The following is a 14,558-nucleotide window of genomic DNA, read 5'->3' as shown; positions in this document are numbered from 1 at the left end:
AAAACCCCAACCTCACCTTCTATGATCAAAATACCTAGATGCCTGTGACAACCAATATTATTTGTAATCTATTTGGTTAATTAGAATGAATGTGAATTGTAATGGGTGATCTTACTTTTAGTCTAGGCATCTCTAATCCTTCACATTTCTATTATTACATTGTAATTTAATTTAAAGATGTTCAAAAAATTATCTCAAATTCTTTCAGATTGAAGAAGAGTCATTTTTTTTTTTTATCAAATTGACAACTTATCAAATTTGAATTTTATCTCAGACATTAGAGATTTTTTTTTTGGGGTCAAATTTGAAGAAAAGAGAAATTTGAGATAAAATGGAATTTTTTAAAAAAGATTTTGATGAAAATTTGATAAAAATTAGAATTACTTATATCAAATTAAGTTTTTTTATGAAATTTAAAATAGATAAAAAAAATTAATAAAAAAATAAAAAATAAAAAATTTTTGTGAAAGGTTGGAGATGGCCTTATGAAATTCTCATTCCCTTAAACTAGTTTCAATGTATTTTCTATAATCTTCATAGTAAATCAAAAGTAAAATTTTATTTCAATGAAACAAACATAATAAAATATTTTTGTTTGACTATATGTCTAGGTGGTTGCATTTTGCTAAAATACATCCTCAAGTAATCATATGGTTAGCTTGTGACATTTTTAATCAGAATCATAATTTATTCAGGAAAATCAAATCTTAGCTCAAATTGGGTTCAACAAAGGAGCCTTTACAACCTAATTTCTATGAGTGATCAAGAATCACAAATAAGATAATAGCTTTCAATGGGAATTAAATAAAAACTAGAGATAATTTTATATTGCTTAAACTCTTTCAAAAACAAAGTGTTACTAATCAATCGTCTTGCCACCAATTCATAATAACTAGAAAAATAATAAAAACAAATGTTGTCAATCTTTACATAAAAAATTAGTCACATGTGTAAACCAAAAGGAAATTTGTAAAACTATTTGAAACTTTAGCATCCCCACATAAAAACCAACTTCTGAATATTGCTAAATAAAGCGGTCATTGCAAGGATTCCATCATGATTGTCATCTTAAACTTCAATGTTGGTCCTCCTTTCATTGGCCTTTGTCATGAAAGCTAGTGAAGTGAAATCCATCATATCCTTGTGCTAGTAGTTGTGCCTGTAAATACAAAAAATTATGTTATCTCTGTGGTATATATTCTTTTTAAATTGGAAAAAAAAAAAAACATAAATCATGTAAGAAACACCAAGTTACCTGTAGTAAATCAGTCATTTTAGTAGGCCTTTGTTGATTTTTGAATAGACTATAAGTACTAAGATCATTTTTCTGATACATATTTTATTTAAAAATTACACGAATGAAACATATAAGTTATCCCGCTAATGAAAAAAAAAAAAAAAAAAACATAAAATAAATAATAAAAAATTGCAAGTTCAATAATGAGAACTTATGAGAGACTCAATTTACCTGTCCATATTGAGATGTTTGTGTTAGTTGTGACGATTGATGAAATAATGTGTGCACAGTAGGAACATCCATACTTGAGTAAGCATTGAGTTGCTATTGGTTTTTTGAATTGAATCATTCCACACAGAGAGAGAGAACATATCAATTACATCACTTGTAAAATAGGAAGACAAATTATTTTATAGTATGTGTAAGAGGAGCTAATTTAAGCCCACTAAATTATTTAGGCCCAATAGCCCAAGATTAGTGGGCCCGAATTTATCGCAAGTCCAAGATCGGTGGGCCCAGATTTATCGCCATCAAACGGGCTGAATCGCTCTAAGCCTCGAAGGGGTTCGGATCCACGAACTTAGAGACTTAGAGACTTACTCGGGCCCGGACTCGAAAGGGTGTTGAACAAGCCTAGAGATCCGAGGCACTCGGACTCGAAAGGATTCGGACCTACGAATCTAGAGATCCGAAGCACTTGGCTTCGAACGGATTCAGATGCAATCTAGAAGCCGCTCCGTTAATGAGTCCCAGAACACTTGCGGGCTCGGAGCTTTCCGGGATCTACGCACCAGAACCATGGGCGTAATGGAGTTCGAACAAAGGACCCGATCCCGAGGACGGTGAGTGGAGATAAATTCACTCTTCGGTTAAACTAGCCTATACCCGGGTCGAGGTGGCACGACCCCGGGGGGGTCCATGAGACTCGGCAATATTTTTGCGGCAGGACGTCCTCTGGGACTACCCCTGACCCTTTGGGATGATTGGGGATCATTGGTTAGGTGTGGCTAAGAAGAAGGGTTCGCCGAGGGATTGATCTCCTCTTCGGGGTTTTCTCATCCTCGGAGAAGTCACCTCCTCGGAGAAGTCACCTCCTCGGAGAGGTCACCTCCTCGGAGAAGTCACTTCCTCGGAGAAGTCACCTCCTCGGAGAGGTCACCCCCTCGGACAAGGTGGTTAGAGAAAATATCCCCCATGTGCCTTGCACATGGGCTCCATCCTACATCATGAGGTGCCTATAAATAGCACCCACCCATAGCTTTACAAGGGATGGATTTTGGAGATTTTTAACTCTTGGGAAAGAACTAATTTCCCTTCTCCATTATCAACCTTGAGAGCGAAAGTGGGAGATCAATGGGAGAGCCTTGCCATTATTCTATTCTCTAGCCATTTTGCCTTCTTCTTCACCCAATCTCTTATCTCCATCATCTCCTTTGTTGTTGTGTTCCTAAGTTGAGATTATTGAAGAATCTAAGCCTCTCATCATATTCTAGAGAATTCGATCTTCGAATTTTCCAACTCCTTTCTTGAACCCTCTCCTACATTTTGGCGACTCCGCTGGGGAGGCGGATTGGTTAATGGTCTCAACAAGATCTGGAATCCACACAACTCCAACAAGGATGGCGGGAGAAGATGAAGTTCACCAACAAGGATCCTCTAATGGTGGTGATGACAGAACCATGGCTCCAGATCAACCACTTTTGTTTGAAGCCATTCAAGGACTTCAAAATACTCAACAAGAGATTTTTACCACTCTTCAGAATCTCACTCACACCATGTTGGTGATGAGTTCTAACTTTGCACCGGCGCCAAACGGAAATCAAACTGGTGGTGGAGTTATTTCCGCCGGAGCGCAAAATCAAATCCAAGAAGAAGTAGGCCCCAATCAACCTGTGGCTCATGGCAACACAGCCACAGTAACACATGCTCAAACCACAGTAGGCGGCAGCAGTTTGCCTATGCCCGGGCTCCATGGCGTGCCGAGCCAAGATCCAATGGTGACTAGGGGAGTTTCTGGTGTAATGAATGGCGTTCCGACGACTGTTGGTGTCCAGGAAAACATAAGGAGCATGATGGCGCAAAAGGGAGCTCTGCCCGTACCTAATCTTGTTACGCCACCAATAAATGTTACCCAAGCACCAAGCGGGCCTCCTTTGGTGCCGACAACAAATTTGCAAGCACAACCCGGTATAGCGGCGCCGTGCGGTGGACTCTATGGGCCTCAATTCAATATCCCATCACCAACTGGCTTGTCTATAGGCGCTGATGGCCAGTATCGTCAAATGTCCTCACCAATGATGAATTCGCAGCACCAGAATGGCCAAGATGCCCCTAGCTCAGTCTTCGGGTACATAAGCCAAGTCCCGGGAATACCACCATCAAACTCTCTCCCTCAACAGTTTCTCACTCTCGCCGATGTGCAGGCCATGTTCGATCTCGAACGGGGCAAGAGGACCTTACCCTCTTTGCCTGATCCAGACATCAAGCCGCCTTACCCCATTGAGATGCTGAGCTATCCATACCCTGAGAGGTATACAGTGCCGAAGTTCATCAAGTTCGACGGCAAACAAGGAAATGCCCGAGAACATGTTGTGCGATTCATCGAGACTCTGGGTATTCATGGTTCAAACCACGTCCTCCGACTGAGAGAATTCTCTAAGTCCCTCACCGATCGAGCATATAGTTGGTATGTTAATTTGGCCCCAAACTCTGTCCGAAGTTGGGAGGAAATGGTTAACAAATTCCACTCCAAGTTCTTTCAAGTGGCGGAGAAGGTGACCACACTTACATTGTGTAAAGAGAAGCAACAAGAAAGTGAAGACATCCTTGACTACGTCAAAAGGTTTCAGGACAAGGCCGTAGATTGTCATGAAGCAGTCGAGGAGAGTTATCTGGTTCAAATTTGTCTAGAAGGGGCATTGAGCAGGTACAAAATGTTTCTAGTTAATCACAAGCTACCCACCTTCTCGGCATTAATGGAAGCAACTCGGAACATTAGCATTCCTCAGGCTCAGGAGTCCGGATTTAAGGCCAGTTACAAGACTAGTTTCAAATCGTCTCGTGGACCTATTGTTGCTGCTGCCTCTGCCCCAGATACCCGAAATTCACAAGAAGGAAGTCATAGAGGCCAGAAGAGAAAGCAATATAATGGTGAAAAGGGGAATGTTTCTTATCCATGTGGAATCGAGGAAGTGAAAGCTCTAGTTAAGGAATGGGTGGCTGACGGAGAGCTAAAATTGCCTTATGTTGAAGAAATGCCATCAAAAAAGGACCGTGAGAGCCCTGAATTCTGTGTCTACCATCGTACATTGAAACATCCGACAGAGAAGTGTTGGACTCTCAGGAAAATCTTCAGAGATAAAGTCGAGGCAGACGAATTAAGGTTCAAAAAGCAAGGGACTCAAGACATCCGAGAACAACCATATCCTCAACACCGAGACAAGGGCAAGAATGTTGCTATGATAGCTTATGAAGGCCCGATGATCGAGGCTATCGCCAATCTCGATGACGATGATTGTTATCTGGACGACATCCTCGAGCCAGAGGGTGAGCAAGTTTACTATGGAAGTGCTCTCGATCCAGAGGGCAGAACATTTATGACTCATGGCGAAGATCCCTTTGATCCAGAAGGAGAAGAAGAGTACTACAGAAGAGGAGGACACCATGTTTATGTGGCATCTTATTTTGAAGAGACCGAGGAGATGGTTAACTACGAGCCTCCAAGAGTGGAAAAAGATCCTGATCACTATGCCAAAACCTTGCAAGACTGTGTAAAGTTCAAGCAGTTCTTTGACCAGCTTGGACTTTCCAAGGAGGCAAGAACAGAAATCACCAAGTCTATCATTAATATAGCTGAGGCACACCATGAGGAATGCATGTCGACTGAGGGATCTATCCCGAGGAAGGCAAAAGAGCAATCTAGTGCAATTACTTTCTCCGAGGTTGATCGGAAGTATCCTTTTTCTCACAATCGCCCGCTTTATGTGACTGCTTTTATTAACGGGGTTGAGTTCAAAAGGGCCTTTCTAGATAGTGGAGCCTCTATCAACATTATGACTCGCGCTACTCTAGAAAAAGCCGGAATCTCTGAAGAACGCATTGTGAAGCAGCCGATAGTCATCACTGGCTTCGGTGGAGAAAGGAGAGTTACTATCGGATACGTAACAGTTGATTTAGCCGTTGGAGAGATTCGCTCGGCCACCAAGTTCCATATTATCGATTCTGAGGCAAATTATCACATCATTCTAGGGAGGACCTGGATGCATAGATATGGGGCTGTACCATCAAGTTATCATCAGTGTGTTAAGGCTAAATGGGGAAAGAAGACGGTGACAATTCAGGCTACAGAAAGGCCGTTCGAGATCCATGAAGCTCATTATTCTGATGCCATCTACTTCACCGAACTGGCTGTCGAAGAAGTTCCCACCACCTCTAAGCCTCGAGGGGTCAAAATTCCTCGTTGGGAGGATATCAAAGATGACAAGGAGCCGATGACAGAATCAAGTAAGCGAGCGATGTCTAGACCAGAAAGTCCGCCTATTCCTCGGAAGGTGATGAAAGTTCGAGAAGGAGGCAAGATGGTGTATTATTTATGAAGGTGCGGGGAGTCGGTTTCTTCAGTCACCGACTCCGAGTCAAAAGAAGAGCCTCCTGACAATGGTATAGTAATAAAGCTTGAAGTGGCTCCAGAATATATGCAAGATGGGCCGAAGCCTCAGCCCGAACAACTTATTGAAATAGATCTGAGTGATGGACAAGATGCACCGAGGCCGGTATTCGTAAGTTCGAGCCTTAGCCCAGAGAAGCGGGAACAGTTGTTAAAGTTGATAAGCCGATACTCAGATGTGTTTGCTTGGTCATATAAGGAAATGCCCGGACTAGATCCTGACCTAGTCTCTCACTATCTTGATGTGTTCCCAAACTCCAAGCCAATTAAGCAAGCTGCTCGAAAATATCATCCAGATCTTGAAGAGAAGATTAAGGAGGAGATTGAAAAACTTCAACAGGCTGGTTTCATCCGGCCAATACAGTACCCCACGTGGTTAGCAAACATCGTGCCAGTAAAGAAGAAGAATGGCCAAATCAGAGTATGTGTAGACTTTCGAGATATGAACAAATCTTGCCCGCAGGATGAATTCCCTCTTCCTCACATCGACACCCTCGTGGATACTACCTCGGGACACCAGATGTTCTCATTCATGGATGGATTCAGTGGATACAATCAGATTAAGATGGCTGAAGAGGACGCAGAAAAGACTGCTTTTAGAACACCTTTCGGAAACTTCTTCTATACAGTCATGCCTTTCGGACTCAAGAATGCCGGTGCAACTTACCAAAGGGCTATGACTGCAATCTTTCATGACATGATCCATCATGAGGTGGAAGATTATGTCGATGATCTAGTGGTGAAACCCAAGAAAGAAGATGACCATCTCCGAGACCTTGAGAAGGTATTCAAGAGGTGCCAGAAATTCGAATTGAGGATGAATCCTCTCAAATGTGCTTTCGGGGTGACGGCCGGGAAGTTCCTCGGGTTTCTTGTACATAGGCATGGTATCGAGACAGATGAAGACAAGGTCAAGTCTATCAAAGCAATGCCTCCCCCACATTCTCAGAAGGAGTTAAAGAAGTTCCTCGGGAATGTGTCTTATATTCGGAGGTTCATCCCAGCACTGGCAGAGATCTCTGCACCTTTCGGCTCTTTATTAAAAGGAGATGCCAAGTTCGAGTGGAACCAGGAGCACCAAAAGGCCTTCGAGAGAATCAAGGCAGCCTTGACCTCGCCTCAGACCATGATAGCCCCGCAGCCCGGGGTGCCTCTAATGTTGTACTTAACTTCAACCCCCAAGTCCATAGGGGCATTATTGGTCCAAGATGTAGATGGAGCAGAACGTCCGGTGTATTACATCAGCCAGAAGATTCGAGGAGCAGAAGTCCAATATACTCCGATAGAGAGACATTGCTTAGCTTGGGTATTTACCGCCCAAAAGCTCAGACATTACTTCTTAGCACATCAGATTCGGATCCGGAGGGACTCAAAGCTGATAGTGAAGCAAGTTTCAGGACAATTCGTCTTAAAGGAACCTGCCTTGGCCACATATCGAACAGCAGTCCAAAAGCTTCTTGACAAATTTCAGAAGGTCGAAATAGAGCATGTGCCTCGCTCCGACAACAAGTTTTCAGATGCCCTCTCAACATTAGGGGCAAGAGTTGATATCCCAGAGGAGGAGGCGACAATTATTATCAAGAAGAGAATAGAGCCTTCGATAATACCTGAAGACAAAGGCCTTCCGGAGGACTGGAGAGGAGAAGTCCTCGAACAACTCAGAAGCAAAGTTGGAAAATTGACTATGGCCAAGCTTGCCCAATTCATAATTATTCAAGGTGAACTTTATTTCCGAGGAGGTACCGGATTCCTAGCCTGGTGTGTTGGCCAACAAGAAGCAAGTTTCCGACTACAACAGATCCATGAAAAGTCTTGCGGGGATGTGGATATCAGTCTGTACAGAAAGATCCAAAGACATAGCTATGATGGTGCATGATGGCCACAACCCGAGCAGCTGGTGAAAGCTTTCCGAATGATCTTGCAACTCTAGGGGCAAATTTCAACATTCCGTGAAAGAAGTCTACCTATGACATTTACAGTTTGCATTTACTGCATTGTGCATGAAGTTCTATCTCTCTTATGTTATGAAGAAATTTATTTCCTCTATATTATGTATCTCCATTAAAAGTTATTTTCTCTACATCGTATATCTTCATTGTGTTATGTTGCTTGAAACAGTTTTCAATTTTTTGTTGCCCCTCAAAGAAGAAAAAGGAATGGTAGACTCGGTTACCAACCTGAAGAGACCTTTCTTGACGTAGTAGAAGTATACTCCCACTCGGACCTCCGAAGAGCAGCTATTGCTTCCATCAATGTAAGCTTTGAGGGTCTTTCTTATTGAGGCAGAGTGTGTATTCCCACTCGGACTTCCGAAGAGCAGCCCTCGCTTCTATCAGTGCGAGCTTTGAAGAATAGCCTTTGCTTCCATTAGCTGCCGAAGTAGAAGTGCGCATCCACTCGGACTTCCGGGAGACAGCCTTGTTTCTGCTCGGACTTCTGAGGGAGAGCCTTCCGAGGGACAACTCTTGCTCTCATTAGTGCGGGTCTGAAGAACAGCCCTTGATTTCATCAATACGAGTTCCGAGGATCTTTCTTTTCAAAGTAGAGTGGACTCTTACTCGAACTCCCGAGAGATAGCCTTTGCTTCCATTAGCTGCCAAAGTAGAAGTGCACATCCACTCGGACTTCCGAGGGACAGCCTTGTTTCTGCTCGGACTTCTGAGGGAGAGCCTTGTTTCTGCTCGAACTTCAGAGGGACAGCCTTGCTTCTGCTCGGACTTCTGGGAGACAATCTTTATTTCTGTTGGTGCAAGCTTGGTAGACTCGGTTATCTTCCAGAGGAATCTTTCTTGCCAAAGTAGGGTGTGTGCTACCTTCGGACTCCCGAGGGACAGTCTTGCTTCTGTTCAGACTTCCGAGGAACAGCCCTTGCTCTCATTAGTTCGGGTTCCAAGGGCCCCGAGGTCGTGGATTTCAATCAAGAATTCATTTGCCTGAAATAGCAAAGCCAACAAATGAGACAAACAATATCAATTTCAGATCATGATTCAGGCATTATCAGAATGGGGCAACATCAACAAATAATAATTATCTATTTAAGCTACAACAATTTTATTACTCTGAGCAAGTTCATGAAAATGCAACTATCAAGTTTTTGTCTCTCCGGGCTGGTTCCTCTCAAGCCGACGTAAAACTACAACGGCCACACAAAAAATTTTGGCATCAGCTATGTATTTCCCAAGCATCCACAAGTTAAACAAACAACAATATATCGTCTTTATTATTCAACAAGAGGAAGAGGGAGCCAAATTTCATACTCACAAATTTGGGACTGTTAGAGGGGTGAAGTCCGAAGCCGATGTTGGAAATTCAAGTTAAAATCAGAGAGGTTTTACAGACTGTAATCAACAAGACTGGGCTAGGCTTGGCAGGACCACACACGTTGCGTTGAGTGGGCGAACGTGCGTGGTGGGCGTCGGACAAGTTCAAGCCGGAAGCAACGCTGGTACCACAGAAGAGTCAGCAACCACACACGTTGCGTTGAGAGGGCGAACGTGTGTGGTGTGCGTTGGAACCGTCGAAGTCAACAGTGATTGGAGCTGGAACCAGTGAGTGTAAAGCAAGGCCAAGATCTATGTATTCGGAGCTTTGAAAAATGTTGCTAAGCCAGGAGGGCACACCAACGACGAGCTGAACAGCGTTAGGCAAGACCACACACGACGCGTTGAACGGGCGACGTGTGTGGTTTGCATTGGACCGTCGAAGCCGGAGGAAGAGTTTCAGCAAAGAGAGGCCGATGGTAGGCTGGTTCGGTCTTGGCGCAAGGCATCAAGCGTGACATCATTCCTATCACATCTCCACCCTTGACATCAATATTTCAATGAAAGCATCAAATATTCTATTTATGTTAGATTTGTCAACATGAGTTCAAGATTTGGTAACAGTGGTTCAAACACATAAGTGAGCAGTAAAATTTCATCATTCTCGGATTTAACAAGTCTCAGCAGTATAGTTCAGATCCCAAGTGAGGATTCAAAATGTATTTTATCAAGCATTATCAACAGATATTTATGTTCAAACTCGGTGATTCAGCTACTCTATAAAACAAAGATTAGCAAAAATTCAATATCGGAGCATTTCTTTTCTCTCCATGACCAAGCACTAGCTATTTAGAAGTCAAGAACACAAATCCCAAATTTATTCTTTGCAAGCCCAGGTTCATGAGCAACAAAAAAAAAATACATATATACATATTTATGTATCAGAAAAATCAAAAAAAAAAAATATTCAAGAATGGGGTTTCAGCAACATTTGCTCACAAACCGAGAATGACAGCGCGGGCATTGGGAATTTCAGTGGGTGTGAAATCAAGGCCAAGATCTGGGGGTTCGGAACTCTGAAAAGTGTTGATAAGCTGAGAGGGAGGACCGGTGATGAGCTAAATAGCGCTGGGCAAGACAACGCATGTCGCGTTGAACGGGCAACATGCGTGGTCAGCGTCGGACAATCGGGGCCGGAAGCAAAGAGGCAAAGAGAGGGCCAGCGGTAGGTCGGGTCGGTGATAAGGACGACGCCGTCACCGGGAGTTGCAGCAGACGTTGACGTGAACCAGTGTTAGCCGAAGCTGTGGCTGTTAACGGTGGTCAGCGTTGATCAAATCATGGCTGAAGGTAGTGGCGAGGTTGCAGGACGTTAGCAGGATGAGCAAGCAGCTACCATGGCGAGCTGGTTCCAGTACTGGCCAACTGTGGCAGTGGCGTGGGTCTTCGATGGTGTTGCTTGGAGCTGCGCCGACCAGCATGCAAATGGCGTTAGCCTCAGATTTGTTGAAGAACAAAAAGCCTGGGTTGGTCTCTGTTTTAGAGAGAGGGGCGGCTGTGCAAAGTTTGTAAGGATTAGGGTTTTTTGAGCCTTTCCTAAAAAAAAAAAAAAAAAAAAAAAAAAAAAAAAAAAAAAAAAAAATAAAATAAAATTTTTGCTTGTCAAATTTTTTTGTAAATCGAAGTGCGTCATCAACTTTATCCATAGGCTCTGTCGTGACAACATGTTTTTTTTTTTTGGGAAACGTGATGCGAAGCAAGGTCGAAGAAATGACAGTATGCATGTCCGAGAAAATTACAATTTCTCGCACACGCAAGGGGCAAATGTAAGAGGAGCTAATTTAAGCCCACTAAATTATTTAGGCCCAATAGCCCAAGATTAGTGGGCCCGAATTTATCGCAAGTCCAAGATCGGTGGGCCCAGATTTATCGCCATCAAACGGGCTGAATCGCTCTAAGCCTCGAAGGGGTTCGGATCCACGAACTTAGAGACTTAGAGACTTACTCGGGCCCGGACTCGAAAGGGTGTTGAACAAGCCTAGAGATCCGAGGCACTCGGACTCGAAAGGATTCGGACCTACGAATCTAGAGATCCGAAGCACTTGGCTTCGAACGGATTCAGATGCAATCTAGAAGCCGCTCCGTTAATGAGTCCCAGAACACTTGCGGGCTCGGAGCTTTCCGGGATCTACGCACCAGAACCATGGGCGTAATGGAGTTCGAACAAAGGACCCGATCCCGAGGACGGTGAGTGGAGATAAATTCACTCTTCGGTTAAACTAGCCTATACCCGGGTCGAGGTGGCACGACCCCGGGGGGGTCCATGAGACTCGGCAATATTTTTGCGGCAGGACGTCCTCTGGGACTACCCCTGACCCTTTGGGATGATTGGGGATCATTGGTTAGGTGTGGCTAAGAAGAAGGGTTCGCCGAGGGATTGATCTCCTCTTCGGGGTTTTCTCATCCTCGGAGAAGTCACCTCCTCGGAGAAGTCACCTCCTCGGAGAAGTCACCTCCTCGGAGAGGTCACCTCCTCGGAGAAGTCACTTCCTCGGAGAAGTCACCTCCTCGGAGAGGTCACCCCCTCGGACAAGGTGGTTAGAGAAAATATCCCCCATGTGCCTTGCACATGGGCTCCATCCTACATCATGAGGTGCCTATAAATAGCACCCACCCATAGCTTTACAAGGGATGGATTTTGGAGATTTTTAACTCTTGGGAAAGAACTAATTTCCCTTCTCCATTATCAACCTTGAGAGCGAAAGTGGGAGATCAATGGGAGAGCCTTGCCATTATTCTATTCTCTAGCCATTTTGCCTTCTTCTTCACCCAATCTCTTATCTCCATCATCTCCTTTGTTGTTGTGTTCCTAAGTTGAGATTATTGAAGAATCTAAGCCTCTCATCATATTCTAGAGAATTCGATCTTCGAATTTTCCAACTCCTTTCTTGAACCCTCTCCTACAGTATGTATGACTATATTAAAATAAAAGGAAGACAAATGATTTTATATAACAATAATGATACTTGTGTGAAGTGTGCTGATGGAGAAAATTCACTTTGTTTAACAGGATCATACATTGGGTTATCGTCATTTGAGAATGGACTTCCATGAGATTTTTTGTTCTTAGTAGCCCTTTCAAGAGCACTTTTTGGCCTTTTGCTAGACTTGATATTGGTTCTCGCTTTAACTTTAATACCTCTAACTCTTGCATCAATGCCATCAACGCATATGGTTTTGTTTTTCTTGAACAAATTATTGTTGGCATGTGAAGTCCCAAGACAAGTTTTCTCAATTACAACTCCTCTTAAACTTGCATTCATCTCTTCCAATATCTTGTTAAGGCCATCTAAAGCAATTTTATAAGTTTTTTCTGTTTCAGCAGCTCTAGTTGCCAATTGAGTACACAAGTGACACAACTCTTTGTATTGTCTTCCAATCATTGCCTTTGGATCTTCATAGATTATACAAGTCACTTCTATACTCCCTGATTTTGCATCTTTTGTCCACCTCTTTATAATGTATTGGTTAGGTATCTTCGTAACATTTTTTGAAGAAAAAACTTTAAGTGCATGTGAACATAAAATTCCCATGAACTCAAATTTCTTACAGCTACACGCCACTGTACCTTTTGATGAGTCGTATGTAACAGTATGATCGTGACACTTGTGGTAAGGAATGATCTTATATTTAGTCACTGTTCCATCCTCACCACATAGATGCATATTACAATCATTAGCCGTGCACAACTCAGCTTGAAATAATTCAAAGACCTCTGGTGAGTATATACTTGCTGCATGCTTTAAAAGTTCTACCGGAAATGTTAAACTCGGGGTACTTTGACTTGCTCTAAAATCAGCTTTGAGCTCTTCATAACGGCGATCATCAATTAACCTTTGGAAGTGTTGGAAAAAAAAGCAACAAATCATGCTTGTAGTTGACATATTTTTTTACAACACTATTCATGCTCTCACTGCACTGGGTGGTGGTCATGTCTGCACAAAAAGTTTGTCTGCCATAAACTAAAGCCCATTTCTCCTTCATATTATACATTCGCTTCAACCAATCATTATCTTCAAGACTATATTTTTGAAGCATCACATTCCACGCATTGATAAAATAATCTTCTTCTTCATAGTTGTATATGCAGTCACTAAAATCTTTTGTAAATTCTTTGAACCTTGCAAATACACCACTAAGTTTCATAGCTGCATTTTGGTAGATATGCCAAATACATAAACAGTGAAATGTGTCAGGCCACTGAACAACTAATGCTTTTGCCATTGCTGGATCTTGATTTGTAAGGATAGTTCTTGGTGTTTTTCCATATATAGCCTTAGCAAAAGGATCAAATAACCACATAAAAGAATTAGTTGTCTCGTCGTATAACAATGCAGCACCAAAAACAGTGGTTTGCTTGTGATGGTTCACCCCAACAAACATTGCAAAAGGTCGACCTTCTTTGTTTTTCCTACACGTCGTATCAAAACATACTACATCTCCAAAATGAGCGCTCATTCTCTTTCCTCTCCCTCGTCCATTCCACTTCATATCATCACGTGCTTTCTTGTTCTTCGAGCCCTGTGCACCATAAATACCCTCAACGGTTGATCCCTTCAGTGGTCGACCATCACGTTGGTCAGTCACTACACTAGTCGGTCAGCCATCTTCGCGGTCGGCCAGCCTGACAATCTTTCCTCATGCTCAGCCACCTTCGCGGTCGGCCAACCGGATGGTCTTCCCTCACGCTAGGCCACCTTCATGGTCGGCTAGCCTGAGGGCCATTCTTCCTAATCAGCCACCATCGTGGTCGGTCGGCTTGACAGTTATTTTTCATGTTTGGCCATCTTGACGATCGACTACTCTCCTAGAAACCCCCCCACCGTCCCCGTCCCTCTTAGCCTTGGGGGGACTACCTCCCACACTCCTACTCCCTTCATTGGACTAAAGTTGCACTTGGGAATGGGGGACTACTGATATTAATGGGCACCCAAGAGGGCCCAGCCTACGGATTAGGCCTAGCTCACAGCTTAGATATTAAAGTTTAGTAACTCTGAGAAAGCAATGCTAGGCCAGGACCAATAGCATTCAAATACTTGTCAGGCAGAAGCCTAGCCATGTAAGCAGACAAAGATCTTGCAAAGTTATTGCATCCACACATCAATCATTTAATGAGGCCCTTGTAGCATTAAATGCGGAAACCCCTTTACACCGGAAGAAGCAGACTCACCATGAACAATGTCAACTAGGCTATAGACTTTCGGCCAACAAGACAGTTTGGAATGAACAAGGAAATGATGAGCAAAGGATATAAGAAAGTTTTCAAAATACGTTGAGGTTAAGTTTTCTACCCCTTTGCTTCTCTCTCTCTCTCAACTCAATTTGCTCTAAGCTA

At 43.2% G+C, this 14,558-nt stretch overlaps 1 protein-coding gene across 1 annotated transcript; it reads right to left on the bottom strand.

Annotated features, from left to right (window-relative positions):
* Positions 1–1,093: 1,093 nt before the first annotated feature.
* LOC145802340 (protein FAR-RED IMPAIRED RESPONSE 1-like) lies at positions 1,094–13,714 on the bottom strand. Its single transcript, XM_082895036.1, has 4 exons — positions 13,215–13,714; positions 12,190–13,057; positions 1,256–1,327; positions 1,094–1,159 (listed from the first exon to the last, which is right to left on the bottom strand). The coding sequence occupies exons 1-4, from the start codon at positions 13,712–13,714 to the stop codon at positions 1,094–1,096; spliced, it is 1,506 nt and encodes a 501-aa protein (XP_082751162.1).
* Positions 13,715–14,558: the final 844 nt, after the last annotated feature.

Source organism: Camellia sinensis, chromosome 11 (genome assembly GCF_055761805.1).
Source record: "Camellia sinensis isolate YWXY chromosome 11, ASM5576180v1, whole genome shotgun sequence".
Lineage (NCBI taxonomy): Eukaryota > Viridiplantae > Streptophyta > Magnoliopsida > Ericales > Theaceae > Camellia > Camellia sinensis.
The sequence above is the reverse complement of the archived record's forward strand: the minus strand, read 5'-3'. Positions and strand labels throughout refer to the sequence as shown.